This window comes from Thamnophis sirtalis, unplaced genomic scaffold, assembly GCF_051295495.1.
Source record: "Thamnophis sirtalis isolate CommonGarterSnake01/CBP01778 unplaced genomic scaffold, rThaSir2_p1.2 scaffold_13, whole genome shotgun sequence".
NCBI lineage: Eukaryota > Metazoa > Chordata > Lepidosauria > Squamata > Natricidae > Thamnophis > Thamnophis sirtalis.
In genome coordinates this window covers 30077130-30095659 of record NW_028261393.1, presented here as the reverse complement: position 1 = coordinate 30095659, position 18530 = coordinate 30077130, and the positions used below count along the sequence as shown (strand labels likewise).

Sequence of the window (18530 nt, the reverse complement as noted above, 5' to 3'; positions counted from 1 at the left end):
ATCAAATTAAATTCTCTAGCTAGGGGCCTCATCTCTTTATCTATATATCTAGACCTTTAATTTGTCCCTTTTACCTCCTTCTCTATAAAGCAATTTAAACATTCTAATACCTCTCTCGGTTTCCTTTTCCCAATCCTCACATCCTGCCTCTACCGTGTCCATTTATACGTTTTATTTTCATCCGTGCTTCTCTCATGTTTACTCCGCGTTCCTGCAGACTCTCTGAATATATCCTTCCAAACATTATATGCAAGTAGCAATTTATACGAAAATCAACTTACTTTCTGGCTTAAAATAAACTCTAATTGAACCTTCACTACCCTCCCATCTACCCCACACTTCCCAACTCCATTCATCCTAAACCACAATCCAAGAACATCACAGTCCCCACCCTCCTCACCCTAGAAAGTAATCATAAACAGTTTAAATAAAAATTGAAAGTTATCCATCAAGTCTTTTTTAAGTCCCATACAATATATTTTCCGAGGAAATCAGCCTCACTTCTTTCAGCCTTAATGTCTCTTCATCAGTATACAGCTATGCCATTTTATACAAAACAGGAATCAGAAAGTGTTATTAAAGTTAGAGGTTAAACAGATGTTTTGGAGGCATAACTAAATCCTTGTTCTCTGCTCTTCTGCCCTTCCATAGGAGGAGAGCGATACCTCCCACCTTGTAGTTGTGTGTTTTGTTGTCTCTCTTCTGCTTCTCCTTGTCTTTCTCCAAGTCCGGGTAATTCAGGAAGTCCCGCCTTCAGGATCTTATAATAAAAGTCTCGGGCTTCCCAAACAGAGTTGAGGCGGTGTTTTTGGTCATCAAATGTAACTGTAATACCAGATGGCACCTCCCATCTATACTGTATCTGAGAGTTTCTGAGTTCTTTAGTTAAAAAAACATAGTCTCTCCTGGCTCTTAACATTTGAGATGGTATTTCTTTGAAAACAGTCAGGTCCTGACCATCAATTTGCAACCTGTTATTATAAAACTCTTGTATTATCGCATTTCTGGATTCTCTTGTAGCAAAATATATAATTATATCTCTCAGAAGCTGTCTCTGTTTTGCTACACACGAGTTATGGCGGTAGATTTTTTGGATCTGCCAATCAAAGTTAAGTCCCGGACTTCCCACCGAACGACTAAATGCCTCAAAAAAGGTCTGTTTCAAATTCTCCTGTTCGTTTTCACGCAATCCCCTAACTCTTATTGCAAATGCAGTCTTCTTATAATTCGTCATAACAAGTTGTTTTTGTGCGTTTTCAACTTCCTGTTGTAACATTTCAATTTTAGATGTCAAGTTAGAATTAGCTTCTTCCAGAATATCAAGTTTATCCTCCATTCCAGCAATATATTCTGTCATTACAGATATAACCCCAACGATATCCTCCTTTGTTTGAGCAATCTTGGCGTCAAGTTTATCACATAAGTCCGAAAAAAGTTGCATCATTTCCTCTCTAAATTTTTTAAGGGTTTCAAAAAGAAATTCTTTTGTTAGCAAATCTCCAGTAGAGGGCGTGGGAGGCATGAGCTGCGGCTTTGAAGCAATTGCTTGGGATGTGTTGTTAAAAAAACATTTTGATTGCTTGGACTTCGGGGCCATTATAAAGAGAAAACAAGCAAACCTTGATTTAGGATAAAATACTTTCAGTAAACTTTTAGCAGTTCGTGAAAGAAAGTCTTCAAAAAAAAAGACAAGGCTGGTTAAATATATCGTATATCAAATGCGGAAGTTTAAAATCGCCATTTTGAAAAGCGGTTAAACAAAAGAGTTTTTTATAAAATTGAAGCTCGCGTTTTAAATAATAATACAAAAAAAGGGTTCTCAGGAATGGTCGCTGCCCGGATTGATTTAAGATAGCTTAGTTTCGTCCTGGGGGGGGGGACGACCTGCCTAGAGCTGAAAAAAAAACAGCTGAGAAGATCTGGCTGGAGTAAAAAAAAACCTCAGCTTTTGTTGAACCTCTTTTCCGTTCACAGCGAAAACAAAAGGCTGTGAACTACAAAGAGGTTCTAACGACCGAGTTCCTCCCTACTCCTTCCTTGCCTGGAAGGAGAGATATCTATGGATCTTTTAGATATACAGACCAGAACTCTGGAGGCAGCTCCGGCGACGGCAGACTCCTCCCCCGGAATTCTATAAAAGAAATGTTTGATTGCATTTGAGGACCTAATAGCTACTTGCAATGTGTGATCCAGGCGTGCCTTCCATGTCCCTAGTGAGTGGAAAACCACACTAAGGTATCTAAATGTTCTAACCTGTTCCAAACTATATCCTTCTATTTGCCAGGAGTATTGGCTTGGTCTTTTAGCAAAAACTAAAATTTTTGATTTATCGAAGTTAAGGACCAGCTTGTTTTGCCTGCAATAGCCGAGTGTTGCCCTAATTGCTCTCTTCAGTCCTATGGGGGTTTGTGAAATGATAGCGGCGTCATCAGCATATAAGAGAATTGGCACTTTGCGTTGTGCTAGGTTAGGAGGATGGAAATCAGGGTTCTGTAAAAGATCAATCAGGGGATTAATATAGAAGTTGAAGAGGGAGGGGGACAGGATGCAACCCTGCCGTACCCCCATTCATATCAAAGAAAATGAATGGTCATTTGACCCCAGAAATATATCCGTGCGCACTCACACTTTCAGTTAGAAGTTGAAACACGTAATGAGACATATGCAGTTTGATATATGTGGTGGGAAATGGGCCTTGTAAACTGCCATTCCTCTGTAAAAGGCTTTGGCGTCCCTTCCTACTGTGTTCATCTAAAATTTTGTTTGTTGCATTTATATTCCACTGCAAATCAATTTTACCGCTGGCAACTGGTATAAGAAAGCAATTTAAAACATCTAAGCTAAAATAAAAATAAACATAAAATCAAATTTCAGTGACAATAGCAATAGCAACCCAAATCATAAAGCCGGAGTCGCCCAGTCTAGTTAGAGCGAAACAGGTTTTGCTTCTTCCTGAATGCAACGGAGGCCTCTGATCAAGAAGCCAGGGCTCCATGACCGTGGCACGACAAAACCGCGGTCCACTAAAGCGTGCCCGATTAAAGCGCATACCTGACGTCATCAGCAGCACGACAAATACGACCGCGGAGAAAAAAAGGCGCTTTAAAAAGCGCTTTTAAAGCAAGCCGACTCACGTAAAGGTAAGGGTTAGGTTTAGGGTTAGGGTTAGGGTTAGGGTTAGGGTTAGGTTAAGGGTTAGGGTTAGGTTTAGGGTTACGTTAAGCATTAGGGTTAGGTTTAGGGTTAGGGTTAGGGTTAGGTTAAGGGTTAGGGTTAGGTTTAGGGTTACGTTAAGCGTTAGGGTTAGGTTTAGGGTTAGGTTAAGGGTTAGCGTTAGGTTTAGCGTTAGGTTAAGGGTTAGGTTTAGGGTTAGGTTTGGGGGGGTTAGGTTTAGATTTACGCGTTAATTTTAACTTTACCGCTCACAGCGTGCTGTTTTCATCGCGCTGTGATGACGTCACGTACGCGCTTTCGTCGAGCGCGCTTTAGTCTACCGCGGTTTTGTGGTGGAACCCTCCATGACAGTTCAAGAGCCATTTCTTCCTCGATGCTCTAATGGGATGGTGGCTTTGATCGGAGCAGGTGGGCCTATAGTAGGGTGACCAGATGACCCGATTTCAGCGGGACAGTCACGATTTATAACCATTTTTCCCGCGACCCTCCGCCTTTTAAAAAAGTCCTGATTTTTTTCTGGCTTCATGTTGAAAGCCCAGTGGATTTGCTTAAGAAATCCTAACCGGGGCAAGACAAAAGACACCCTGTCTAATCCCTCTCTCTCTCTGTCTCAGTACTTTCATTGAAGATATTAAAACGTTAAAGCAACAAAACGGACCTCCCCCCCCCACCGCGCCGCTTTTTTACCTTATTTTATAAGAAAAAAATGAACTAGTACCATAGAGCTGCAGGAAATGGCTAGAGAGGTCGCCAGTGTTACTTCCTGGATTTTCCGGAGGGGAGGGGCACGGAGGTTGGAGGACTCCAAGATGTGGGAAAGTTTCTTTGAAAAATATTGAGTTTCTGTCTGCTGGTAACTGTGCTGGGTTTTTTTCTTTTATTTTTTAATGCATTTTAAAATAATGTAGGTTTTTAAAAATGTGCAGCTGCTGTTTTTTTATTCAAAACAATATGTGATGTGCCATGGAAAAATCATTTTAAAAAACCCTGAAAGAACAAAAGGGTTTTTTTAGGGTATTTTCCTGATCAAAACTATAATTGTTTCTGCATGATACCCTTAATCACAAATAGCCAACTACACTTCATTCTAAACAGTTTTATTTCCTTTATTGTATGTGATTACTCAAGTCCAAAAACTGAGTTAATTGGATAAACTCAGCTCCACAATTTACTAAATATACAGTTACAGGAATTTCATGTATAGTATGCTGTCTCTTAGGGTTTATTGAACATAGGAGAATAATATGAGAGGGATTTGATGTAAAATAAGCTCTTTTAATGAATTCAAAATCAACGCAGCAGACAAGACATGGGAGTGAACATAATACACACTTTAACAAATTTTTTTTCTTTTAGCCATCAAATACTGCAGCAAGTGTGTCAGTAATAATAGCAAGACAGGCATAGGATTTTCCAGCCAGGTTAATTTTACTTTTTTATGGTTTTGATGTTGTATTTAATTTTATCTGTATTAGTAACTTATGAAGGCTGTGCAACATTTTGAGATGATATAGAGTATGTAAAGGCATGAATACAGTAGAACCTCTGGTCACAACCATAATTCATTCCATAACATTGGTTGCAAACTGATTTGGTCATGAATCAAACCTAATTTTGGAAATTTGGCGCTTACAAAAAAATGGTGCAGAAGGGGAAATCAGCAGCGGGGAGAATGTGAATATTTTGGTCAGAAGCATTCATGACCAGAGGTTCTACTGTATAACATCTTCACTTAAGACTTAAGATTCACTTAAGATATAACATCTTCACTTAAGATTCACTTAAGAACTGTGGCAAGAAAGGTGGTATAGTGACCAAAGTTACAATGGCATTGAAAAAAGTGACTGATGACCATTTTTCACACTTAGCAACTATTTCACACTTAGCGACCGTTGCAGCATCCTCATGGTCACGTGATCAAAATTCGGATGTTTGGCAACAGTTACAATTTATATTTGTAAATTGTAGTTATGTTGAAATAAAAAAAACATTACAATACTATTTTTGCGTTGTATGAAAATTTTTGTTGCTCCATATAAAAATTTTAATCAACCCCGCCCCCAGTCAAAGGTGTCCCTCTTTACCAATCTGAAAATCTGGTCACCTTAGCCTATAGGTGCCGGACTTTTGTAGGTCAAAATCAGCACTTGGGAGCCATGGATAGCCAGTCCCCAGAGCACAAGAGGTTTCCAGAAATAAGTATCGGCACTTGGGCCTTTGCAGCTCCCGAGTGGTTTTCAAAGGAACAAACTGCAGCTTCCAGGTGGCCTCTAAGGGGAACCCAGGCAAAGCCTATGGCATTAGTTTAATTGGGTGGTAATGAAGGCCTCGGTTGTTTCCCACCAGCCAAAGGTAGGCAAGGGCCCCTCTAGCCCAGCTTCCTGCTACTGTGCTGGCAGGAGCCATGACTCCAGAGGGCCCCTGGATTCTAACCCTGCTTTCTGAGGGGCAATGCTTGCCCATCTAGAGTCAACAGAGAAGCCCAATGAACAAAGAGCAATTCAGTCTTTCTTGGGTTCAGATCAATCTGGTCTGCTCCGCTAAGACCAGGACAGCCTCCAACCTTCCCTCTAGCCCAATGGGAAGATGTAAAGTTGTATCATCAGGGAACTGATGATACATTCCCCAAACTGTCAGATAACCTGATATGGCGGAATGTAGTCTGGATTTCCAGGAGGGAGGGGTTGCTTTCCAGAAGGCAAAGAGGCAGCAAAGCATGGAAAGTTTGGTAGGGAAGAAGAGACTTAAAATGGCTTCTTCCTGGTGATTCTCAGAGTATATCTGTAGTTATACAAATAGTTTTTTTAGTTTGGCAAGGTTCTGTTTATAGATGAGAAACAATATAGGCAATTACCCAGAAGTAACCCCTTCTTCTTTCCTGGAGGGGGACGACTGACACCTCACTTCGTATAAACCTTAAGGGGTAGGTGAGAGAGGATCAGCCCTTGACCCAGTAAGATGTCATGGCTAAGGGTATCAAAAGCTGCTTAAAGATCTAAAAGCACCAAGAGGGGTGCCCTATCCCATCCAGGTCCAGGAAAAGGTCCTCAGTAAGAGCCACCAGTACTTATACCTGCTTGATCCACTAGAGCAGGTCTTTCCTAAGTTTCTTCCTCTGACCATTAATCCATTAGGGATTCATCCCGCTCTTGCCTATTTCCCAGGCAGCATTTCTTCCCCTGAAGTCATCCACACATCCCATTGTATGTTTAGGCTTAAGACCACTGGATGAGTCTTCTGATGGGGAACACACATGATGAGGCTGCCCAAACATGGGCATGCACCCTGCTCAATCAGGACCCCTCTTCCTCTTTCTCTCATTGTTTCTCTCTCTGCATTTGTTGGAGGCTCTTGCAAACTAAGGAGCCAATTAGAACTGACGAGGAGGAGGAGAGAAATGATCCCACCCAACACTAGTCTTCATTGCCAGGGCCTCATCAGGCATTGGAGAACAGCTAAATTGGCTACATTGTTTAAGTGGCCTCTGGAAACCATTCAGATCCCAAAGGTGCCTGGGACATCTAAATGGTCCATCTGTCCTGCAGAGCTCAAAGGCAGCAGTTGACCTCATGTTTGTCCCACCACTTTTCCAGCATCCTGATTCTCTACTAGAGGCATTGACGCAGAAGCTGAGAAGCCACATGGCTGGAAAGCTGAAGAATTCTCTTGTGCTGAGTAGCCACTGAGCTAGACAGCCACCTCCAACCTGGAGCTCTTCAGAGGATTTGGCACTCCAGTTGACCTAACTACCATCCAGTGTGACCACTTCTCTCCCCCCATTCCATGGGAAATTCTAGGTATTAGAGGGGCCATATTTGGGGAGCACCACTTTGGAGAAAATCTGGCTTAGTCACCTCCAGATCTCTTTCAGTGAACTGATCCCAGGGGATGTCAAAACAAAGAAATAGAAGCGCAAAAGAGACCCCTGTTAGAAACAATGACAAGGGTTGCATTTTCGAGAGAAGAATCAAGCTAAAAGAGAAATCCATCTTCTTGGCCTTCCTTCCAAGCTCATGAGAAACAGAAAGATAGATAATCTGAGAGCCAAAACCAGCAAGGGGAGAAATGAGGGACAGGGCACTAAGTGTGGCCACTTTGTAATCACAGGGCAGGTCCAACCTGCAAAATCGGAATGAAGAAGCAGAATGTTACATAAACTGGGCAAGAGGAAGGACATTAACTTTGAGGTTTTTGCATATATAGCACCAGATTCTAAATCTATGCCATTCCTAGAAGCTGATTGTCTTCCAAATAAGGATTCTTTGGGCCTGCAGTGAAGCATCTTCCTTCCTCAGATCCATTCTATCTCCTTTGAGAGTGCAGAGTTTGAGAGAAGGAATAATTTTGGAGCAACCCGCTTAAAGAGTCAAAATGTACATCATCTAACCATTTATCTACAGAGACCACCCCCACCCCCAGTGCATTTTCCTGGCATCACAACCTTGAACATTTGCCCAGATTCATTCTCATTCCCTTGGTTATGGGCCTTTGGAAAGAAGGGTGGGCTCCTGGGTGGAATTTTGCCAGGAGAGAAATGCAAAAACAGCCAATTCTTTCCAGAAATGTCAACCTCTGCAAAACAGAAGAACAGATCATCATCAGGTCAGAAGAGAAATCAGCCCTGGGAGGAATGGAGCAGAAGGAGCCGAGGAAGCTTTTTGGGGAAACCTTCCCTTCATGAGGAGAGGCTGAAAGAGCAGGAAATTGCCAAAAGGAATGTACCTGGAAGCTAGAAGGAAGAGTGTGTGTGTGTGTGAACAGAAGAGCAGCCCCCCATGGATGAAATGATATTTTCAGGAAGGGAGTCATAGCAACTGATCTACATAGTTTCAACAAGAAATGGAAAAAGAATAGATCCCTTGGATCCTTTTGGCCACAGGGTGCTGAGCAGCAGGTGGCTAATGAGAGAGCTGCACCTCCCTCGGTCCTCTCTGTCCACTGTAGCAGCTCCAGGAACCTTTGTTCTTCCGTGCTGGTGGGGATGGGGGACGACGGAGATTGGGAGAGTAGGCTTTGCTGCATTGGAAGTCACAGCAAGCGAAAGGGATCTCCAAGCCCTTCTGGGGTGGCAAAAGCCAAGGGAGGGGGCCATCCTTATATGGAAGGAAGGGGATCTGTGTGGGAGGGGTCTCACATTGCCTCCCCATGCCCAGGGACAGAGCTCTGATGTTCATGTGGAGCTGGGAGACCAATCAATTCAATGGTCCACTTGCAGCAGATGGGCCAGAGATGTGCAAAATGATCCCAGCTTGGAGATGTTAAAGAAGAAATTGAAACTAAAAGTCACCCTCCCAGCATCCTTATGCTGCTCTGTGCTATAATGGCTTCAACAGACAATTATTTAACCTAATATGAAGGCATCAGGTAGAGACCAGAAGATAGTCACTTCTAGTCCCGCCTTAGGCATGAAAAACAGCTAGGTGACTTTGGGCCAGTCCTTCTCTGGGCTGCTGTTGTGGAGAAAATAGGAGGAGAATTAGGCATTAGGTAAGTTCACCACCTTCAGTTACTTAAAGAAATAATAAGATAAGATTAAACAGACAAAGAGATAATATTCTAGAACCAGCAAATTACCAACAAATCAAATTTTAAAGGGGCTGGAATTCTCATCAGGAAAAGTGAGAAAATTTTTAAAAAATTCCTTTCCAAAAAAGATGAGGAAGTGTACGTGATAGGAAGAAATATAATGAAAATGTAAATAATACATGTTAGAAAGTAGAGAAAAACCTTTTCTTCTTTTTTTTCTTCTTTCATAGTTGAGAGAAGCTGAATGATGGGAGATTTATGACAGATTGTTTTAATTAGTTGCTTTTAAAATGCTGTTAGTTGCTTTCCTGTGCTTTTGTGGTGCATGTTAGGATAATTTTTACAGACATTTATTCTTCGGGGAATAGGCAAAAAATAAATATTTTAAAAGAAAAGAGAAAAAGGAAAGATGCAGCCTTTTCACATGGCATCTAGCTAAATTTTATTCAATTCACTGTCAGCCTGAAAAGGATATTAGCCAAACTTGTTTTTGATGTCATGAGTCATGGTGGAGAGAGAGGGCCCTTCCATCTCTTTGAGAACATTGGCCGGGGAGCCCAGGGGACACTTGCAACTTCTGTCCCACAGTCGACAGCTGGTGGCCTCTCAGGAGGCAAAAGAGTGAACTTGCTGGGCCTTTGGTGTGGTCCAGCAGAGCTCAGCCCATATTTTCCTAGTCTGTCAGCTTCTGCTTCACTTGCTTACTATCAGCTGCCATAGAAACAGGGTGGGTGGGGGCATGGTATTTGGGATGGGAATTATATGGTACTGGAGGAGATATGGAAAAGGGAGTTTTCTTCTCACCATCTTCTGCGTATGCTGGTGGCCGGTATTTGGATCTGGTCAAGGCCAACCATCCTGCATACCAACCTGATGATGTCTTTTGGAGATGCAACCCACATGAAACCTTAGGGAGTTGCAGATTGGTCATTGGGGTAGGGTCATTGGAGGGGGGGCTGGGTTATCATTTGATATGTACTTGTTTGCACCTTTCTGGCTCAGATCTTGCTTTTCTTTCACTGCTATCTTTTCATAGTTAGTAAAAGTATTTTAATTTTCACGAACAATGGAATTGAGAGTTTGCTTTCTTGGTTATTGATGGAGGCACGCCTGACACAGTCAGTAATATCAGCGATACATGCTTAAGAGAAAGTGAGCTTTTTTTTTTCTGTGCCAGTCAGAGCTGTTATTTAAAGATGGCACAAATAGCTTATATAATTTGATCTAGCTGTATCAAAGTAGATAAAACTTTGGATTTTGGCCTAATTCCTACTCAGAGGGAGATGTTTCTTGAATTCAGAGCAAGCAATAGCTGAAGCCCTGGTTCTGTCTGTACGACTCTTCCTGGATTCCTGCTCCCAGGATTGCATGACAAACCATCCACTGGGCGCATGCCCCTCCCGGTCTCCTTTGAGGATGATATTTGCTTCTCTCTGTTGCATGTGGCCTAGTCACTTGGCACATTTGAGAAAAAAGCTGCTTACAAGAGGATGCCATATTTTATTACAGCTTTGCTGTACTTTTCAAGGCCCTGGCATCTCCCTTATCATCAGAAGCTCCATACAGCCAGGCTAGCTTCATACAGACATGGCAACTGAGACAGTTAAATCTCTCCCACCCACCAACCTTGGGATCTGGGGTGTGGGGGAGGAATTGACAGTTCAGCATGGCAAGATTGAACTTATCAAGCCCTCAACATGTGACAATTTGAGCCTGTCTGGCCCCATCTTCCTCCCTGCAATGCCTTTCACATCATCTTCTTGGGCTGGTCGATGAGCCCAGCTTTTAATTTCTATACAGATTCCTCCAAATGAGAGCCCTTGCCCTCCTCTACCTCTCCTGGTGCAAATTGGGAGAAACCTTGCAAGAGATTGTGCTGCTGAGAGGACCCGCTCTTTCTCTTGGGAGGCTGTTGTCTATCATAGCACTCAATCCCTTTGGATTTATTCCTGCTCAAATGCCCGGGCTACCCATGTGCGCTGCTGCCCTGGGCACTGGCAGGGTCTCCCAAAGGGTCGGGGGTGTCCAGGAGGGCTCTCTTCACCAGGAAGGGGGGGGGCTGAGTTCCCCTACCCAGCCGGGCTCCCTCCTCCTCCACCTGGCTCTCCTTCCGCCTCCAGCCAGCCAAGAGCCAAGCGGGGGAGCGTCTGCCAAGGGGCTCACAGGCATCCAGCGCTTCCTTCCGTGGCGCGCAAAGGCTCCGCGTCCCCTTCAAAGCCTGTCGCTCTCCGGCTCCTTAACGAGGGAGGGGCCGTCTGAGGACTCCCCACACCCTCTGCGCGTTCGGCGCACACATCTCCACGCCAGGCGAGGGCGGTGTGACTGGGCCGGGGATGGTGGGAGGAAGCCGGAGTCGGCTTGGCGGGGAGGGAGGGGGGCGCCGCGTTGTTGCCAGACTTCGGGGCTCCCCCCCTCACCCTCTCGCGCCCATGAATGGAGCCGCCTGACTGATGGGGAAGGAGGAGGAGGCACGTTGGCAGCTTGCAGAGACCCAGCGCCGCCGCCGCCGCCGATCGGCCGCCTCTCGCTAGCTCTGCCTCCCCGGAGCCCAGCCAGAAACTTTCCTTGGGCCCAGCGAGAAGACACCCCCGGGGCCCTCCGACCTGCCGCCCTTCCTCGCCGGGGAGACGGCGGCGGCGGGAGCTCTCCGCGGTGCTGGAATGTCCGCGCGGGTCCTCGGCGGCTGGGCGTTCGGAGTGCGGGGCCGGCTGGCGTCGTTCTGATCCGCGGCGCCCCGGGGCCCAGGGCTCCCTCGGCTCCCCCCCCGCCCCATGCGGGGTCTGGAGCTGCGGGGCTGACGGGGCCCCTCTTTCCATGTGGCTGCACCATGGGCTCGCGCCGGAGGAGGATGGCAGATCTGCTCCTGTACATCAACGCCGCCCTCCTGGCTTATTTCAGCTGTGCCAGCCTGTCCTGGGCAGATGCAGGTAAGAGGGCGGGGGGGGGGGAGGAAGCGGGGTCCGCGACCCATGACGGGGAGGGAGGGAGGGAGGTCGGCCGGCGGTGGAAAGCAGGTTTCGTTCTGTTCTCGGTGGTTTAATTGCCCAGAACCTCTGGGGCTGCTCCGACTTTCAACATCTCTCAGCCAACTGCTTCCCTCGCTGGGGCTCCATCTATCTGATCAGTTGAGCGGAGGAGACTCAACAAAGAAGTATTTGTGGGGAGACAGTTGCCGTAGTGATACAGGACAACACGTTTCACTTGTGGCACTCGCTGCTGCATGTTTCTGGAACAATGAATAATACTCTATTGGGAGTGTACTATTTAAAGATTTTTTCGTAAAAAAAAAAGGAAGCAATTTGTGTAATATAGTTTAAGAAGACCTCTTAAGAGTGCACGTAGCCCAAGAAGACGTTACTGGCTGCTGATTGCCGTGAGATTTGGCCTCTGTGCTGAATTCTGTTTATTCAACTGGGCTTGAGAGAAAGGAGCCAATCAGTGGCCCTGGTGACTGTCCTTCCAGTCAGCCAAGTGATTCATTGAGAGATCATATGATGCCATCTCATGTGAAGAAAATCAACTCCCTCGCCTCTCTCAGGAAGGAATTGCCACTCACTGGACCTTCATGGGGCTCAAGTTGTCAGAAAAACCCCAGGTCTAAACAGGATTCCTAAGATGTGGGAGAGACGTGACAGATATAACTGTTAACAGTGATTTCCTCAGAACCAAACAACTTTGGACAGCAGGTAATCGAACCAGAACTAGTGAAGTCGGCATCAGCAGCTGGAGTCAAAGCAGTCTCCCATCACATAAGTGGTTTTCCAGATTATTAGCAACACAGGTCTGTAGCTGGGAAACCCCCTCTGGTCCCCCATCTTTCTCAACAATGTACCTGTTCTCTATGGGGAGGAGTTATGAAACCAACACAAACCTGTAGGTCTTAATAAAATAGGAGCTCCAATTGTTTAAGGAAGTCCTGGGAAGATTGGTGGGGGGCATCCAGCACTAAGAGATCAGAGATGAAGACAAGAAAGAAAGAAAGAAAGAAAGAAAGAAAGAAAGGAAGGAAGGAAGGAAGGAAGGAAGGAAGGAAGGAAGGAAGGAAGGAAGGAAGGAAGGAAGGAAGGAAGGAAGGAAGGAGTGGAGTGGAGTGGAGTTTGGACTCTGGTGACTGGGCACACATTGCAAGGGCTGCTTCACATGGTCACATTGATAACGGAGTCAGTGAAAATATGTAAAATGATAAAGCATAATGTTTATTCAAAAATCTGTTAAAAGGAGCCACAGAATTTACCAAGAATATTTACAATATTGGAAATTCAACCCTTATTATTCTAGCATTTTCATTGTTGATCTATTGCTATTTGTCAAGCTAAAAAAATCTCTGAGGAAAACAGACATTGTTAAAAAAAACGATGAACATAGGGTCACATTAAAATTATCAGGATCTCCGAAATCCACAAGTAAATTTGTCCTCACTTTAAAAGCAGATCAACTAGAAATGAAGTTTAACAGACTATGAACTTCCCAGAAAGAATAATTAAAAGTTGGGGAAGAGAGATGAGGAAAAAAATAAGCTGAAATCCAAGGAGATTCTGACTTATCAGCCCAGCCAAGAACAGGCTTTCATTTGAGACACAGCAAAGCAGATGGCTCAGGCAGCAGATTCTGGAGCCACAGATAGAAATTCTTTAATTGTTGAACTTATACTACTGATTATTAAGATCTTCTGTCAGTTATTGAAAAAATACTGTCTTTAATCTAGCTTCAAAAACAAAGCTATAAAATTAATGGATTGTAGTTACAATGAACTGATTTCAGTAGACTGGGTTTTTTTTAATGACTAAGTCCAGATCCAATGCATTGACTCAATACACTCAATCCTAAACCTGAAAAGCCCAATTCTTTTCTCCATCGAGCCTTCCAATAAACTATATGAGGTTTCAGTGAGCTGACTTACTTTATACAATATGCTAATATAATGTTAGGCCTCCACAATGGATAGTAGGTTGTGGTTTGATCCACTGAAACCCCATTTTCGACTAGGTAGGAAGATGCAAAGTGTTTGAGGCGAGGCCAGGGTGGGAGAAGGTCATCCCTGAGGTCAGCTTGTTTCAAGCCAAGAAATTTCAACAAGTTAGAACCTCAAATGAAGCCTAGAAATTAACAAAATCAATGTGGTTTCAGAGGAGTCATTTATTGCATTGAAATGAAGAAAATGCTGAGAAATGCCTTATGTCCTTAACATGCTTGCTCAATGGTTCCCCACTAGCCAGATTCATCTCTTGAAAGATGTGGACTGGATCCTCATGGCCCCATGAAGTGAACCCCATGGCTTCCCCTCTGTTTCACTTAGATGCTGCTTTGCTTAAAGCCATGGCAAGATTGATTGTCTTCAAGCTGATTCTGCGGCTGTCGTTTCGATTGCACATAAAATGCTAATCCATCTGTTCTCTAAGAGAGCCTCTCCTGCTCCTGAGTATGCCTGTTGTGACAATGCAATGTGAGAATTCTAGGATCTAAAGTCTAGCAAAAGTGGAGAGCCTCAGGTTGGAGAAGGTTAGAGTCTGTCTTGTCAGTAGATACAAGCATGCCAATGTGTGGCAATAACATGCAACCGTGCCAGAGGCAAACAATTGATCCTAGAGAGGCACACAAAGAATCTCCAAACCTGACCAAAGAGTTCATAAATGTGACTTGCTCTGGCACTGGCTGGAACTGGGATTCTAAAGCAAGCACGGGATTTGTAGGACTAGCTTTGTGAGGATGAGAGGAGAGACATGAGCCTTCCTGGTTCTCAAGAAAGCCTGAGAAGGGCCCCCTAGCCCCTCAGAGGATCTGCTGCCTCTTTGCCAACTCTGAGAAGCTCAGTCTAGTTTCTCTCTTCTTGCAATTGATGCAAAGAATGCCAATCCCTTCCAACTCGGCTGTCATACAGACTCTCCTAGTGTGAACTTGCTAGTGGCTTGTAATCATCTGGGCGCTGCCTTTAGCCCTGGGCATGTTCACTCACAGACGTTTCCCCCCAATGAGACCTGCAGATTCCATTTAGAGCAGGGCCAGCAGCTGCCCTGGCTGTTTGTTTAACCTTTGCTCCATTTGCTCTGCCCTTAGCTCCCCTCCAGCAGTTTGGAGGCAAAGCTCTCTCAGAGGCTCCTGGACGTTTGAGCCATTGGGTTCCCTGCGAATTGGCGAAATAGTGCTCCCACAAGACCCTGAAACTTGTGCAGACTTGGGTTACAGATCAATTTATTAACAGGAATTCTTAGTAGCAAACATACAGTTCAATATTAAGATACCTCTGACCTTGATCTGTCCATTGCGCGATGTGAAAAAACTATGCTTTTCCATTCCTCTGATGAAGCGGAAGAGAGGATACATGTGTTTAGCCCATTGTTCTCAATTAACACAGAAAACTCTTCAAGGAGCGTCCGGTAATAAATCACTTTTCCTGGGCAGAGTACCCCACTGCCCAATCAGGGAACACAGATGTGGTCACATGTTATGGAACTATATTTCCTACAAGGCAGTTCTGCCTACATTTCCCATAAGGTAGTTGTATCTCCCGTGAGGTACTTTCTTAAAGGAGACAGATCGTAATTCTTACACTAGCTATTTACTGTTGGGACAGCACAGTCCCCACCTGGGATTATTAATTCCACTACCACTAACTTTAACTAAAGGAAAACAATGATATGACATAAACAATGCAAACTTGATTATCTAGCTAACTAAGATAAACTTAAGGCGTAGCATAAACAATGCAAACTTGACTATCTACTTAACTAAGAAAATAAAGGCTTAATATCAACATGCAAATTAGATAACTGGGTAGCTGAGTTACACAAAGCTTAATATCAAACATGCAAACAATGATGTAAACACAAGGCATGCAAAGCTTGAGGTTCAATCTTCTGGTTCAGTCTTCCGCAGCAACAACACTAGGTCGCTGATTGGTCTGGTATAGAATCTTTTGTTGGAAGTCTGCTGGTTGCGGCCTGGCTCCGACGGCTTCACGATTTGAACTTCCACCTGACGCAGTCCATCGGGGCCGAGTGCACAAGGCTTGGTGCACGAGTCCCATTGGCCATGAGTTCCAGGGCGTGTCCTTGTCTTTTAACAGGACAAGGTCTCCTTCTTCAAGGTTGGGCTCTTTGCACTGCCACTTGTTGTGAACTTGCAGGGAAGGTACTCTTGCTTCCATCACTTCCAGAATGTGTTAGCGAGCAGTTGGACTTGCCTCCAGTGTTATCTGTACATGTCTTTGGACACGAAATTCCCTGCCGGTGGCAGCCAGTTGCCTATCTTCTGGGTCAGTAGGGTGGCTGGGGTGAGGATAATTGGATTTTCCGGGTCTGAAAAAACTGGACCCCAAAGGTCAAGAGTTGATGATGGCTGCTACCTCTGCCATGAGGGTGGTGAGAATCTCGTGTATTAGTGTGGGTGTCTTTGCCAACATTGAGTTCATGATTCTGTGGGCTATACCTATCCGTTGTTCCCACGCTCCTCCCATGTGGGATGCATGGGGAGGATTGAATGTCCATACACAGTTGCGGGTCTTCAGGTAGCCCTCAATTGCTGGGTCTAGGCGTTTGTCTTCTCCTATCTTCAGCTTTCTGCACACCCCTACGAAGTTTGTACCACGTCAGATCTAAACACCTTGATTGATCCTCTGTGTGCTAGAAACCATCTTAGTGCATTGATGAAACAAGAGCTGTTCATAGATTCAATAACTTTGATGTGTATGGCCCTAATGCTGAGACATGTGAAAAGTACTGCCCAACGCTTGTTGTTCGCTTGCCCTTCCCTGATCCGACGGGCAGACACAAACCAGGGGCCGAAAACGTCTAACCCTACGTTGGTGAAAGGAGTCTCGGTGCTAAGACATTCAGGCTGCAAATCGGCCATCAACTGGCATGGTGCTCCATCTCTTTGTTTACGGCAGCGCAAGCACCTGTGTAAGATGTTAGCTACGAGTCTTTTGGCGCCTACGATCCAGAATCCGACAGCTCTAACGGCTCCTTCTGTGAAGTGCCTACCTTGATGTTGGATGTTTTCGTGGTGATACTGGACTAGCAGCTTAGTTACATGTTGGCAGGCAGGAAGGATGACTGGATGCTTGCGATTTGACGTTATTTCAGCTTTGTCTAATCACCCTCCTACCCGCAGTAAGCCGTTGTGGTCAAGAAACGGGTTCAGTTTTAGAAGTGAGCTGGATTTCAGGAGGGGCTTCTTAGCTCGTATGTACTCAAATTCCGGTGATTATGCAACTCGTTGCACACTCCATAGAATGGATCTCTCGGCTTGAACGTGGTTGGCTGGAGAATGAATCTTGTGATGCAGGAAACGGACGATCACTGCCACTCCTGATACGAGAGATTTCCACGTGAAGAAGCACTCGAAGCAAGATAGAGCAAGGGGGCGATTGATGACTAATTTCCACGTCTCTTTTACTGCTGTCGACATACATGTGGCTAGGACGGTGGGCTTCTTGCCCGATTTGATGAATTTGTCGGGTATATCTGGTCGTACGTCGGTGTCACCATCTGGGTCTTGGAGCTCGTATCATTCTGGTCCTTGTGGCATTGGAGTGTTAGGCCAAGCCAGGAACTCTGGGCCCCTCCACCAGGTTGAACCTGCCAATTGAGATGCAAGGACAGATCACGTGGTGTGGTCGGCTGGATTCTGATCTGTCGGTACATGCCGCCACTGCTCTGGGTTAGAGGAATTTCTGATCCTATCCACTCTATTACTGACATAGACATAGAAGCGTCTATTTTGATTGTGGATGTAACAAAGCACCACTTTGCTGTCTGTGTAGAAGGTGATGGTTTGCAGCTCCAGGTCTATTTCCTTCGTAATTAGATCTGCAACCTCCACGACCAGCACGGCTCCACAGAGTTCCAACCATAGCATGATGTGACCTTGCAATGGTGCTAGTTTCGCCTTTCCCATGATGAAACCAATGTGAACTTCATTCTCCCCACCATAAACCCTGATGTATGCTACAGCTGCTATAACCTTTGTTGATGCGTCTGAGAATATATGCAGTTCTTTCTTCATTGCTGCTGAAGGCGAAATGGGGATGTACATGCGCTGCACCTGTGTACTTTGAAGACAACTCAGGGGGTCATGCCATGTCTCCCATTCTTGTTTCTGCTCTGGCGGAAGTGGCTCATCCCAATCTTTGGTGTTTTGGGTGAGTGCGCGCAGCAGGAACCTCCCCGAATCGTTACGGGTACGGTGAGGCCTAGGGGGTCAAACAGGCTGTTCACAGTTGACAAGACTCCTCTTCTTGTATAAGGGGTCTTCTGGGCGGGGGATTTGAAGGTGAAAATATCCTTCAAGTTCCAACAGAGACTGGGACTATGTTGGATAAAGGGAATGTCCATGCCGGAGTCAAGTTCTTGCAACCCTTTGGCATGGTCTTCGGGATCGAAGGCTGCTAATACTTCCTCACTGTTGGATGCAATTTTATGCAGTTTAAGATTGTTCGAGCCTAGCACTTGACGTGTTCTTTTCAATAAGTCTGTGGCCTCTGCTGGGGTGGGTACGGATTTTAGGCCGTCATCAACATAAAAGTCCCGTTCTTCGAATCTTTTGGCGTCTGCGCCGTATTGGGCCTCACCTACGTGAGCAGTATGTTGCAGCCCATAGTTGGTGATTGCTGGGGAAGAGCCATTTCCAAAAATGTGCACTCGCATCCTGTATTCCATTATCTGCCATTTGTGTTGTTCATCGCTGAACCATAGGAAACGTAAGTAATTTTGATGGTCTTCCTTGACGAGGAACAAGTAGAACATCTGCTGGATGTCGGCCATGATGGCTGTGGCTTCCTTCCTAAAGCTGATAAGCATGCCGAGTAAACTGTTGGCGAGGTCGGGCCCTGT

At 45.1% G+C, this 18530-nt stretch overlaps 1 protein-coding gene across 1 annotated transcript in view; it reads left to right on the top strand.

Annotated features, from left to right (window-relative positions):
• Positions 1-11078: 11078 nt before the first annotated feature.
• FNDC5 (fibronectin type III domain containing 5) overlaps positions 11079-18530 on the top strand; it is a 75568-nt gene continuing 68116 nt past the window's right edge. The window contains exon 1 of the mRNA XM_014075851.2: positions 11079-11627. Within this exon, the coding sequence (XP_013931326.1) occupies positions 11528-11627 (100 nt within the window). The 5' untranslated portion in view covers positions 11079-11527. The remainder of the gene's footprint in view (positions 11628-18530) is intronic.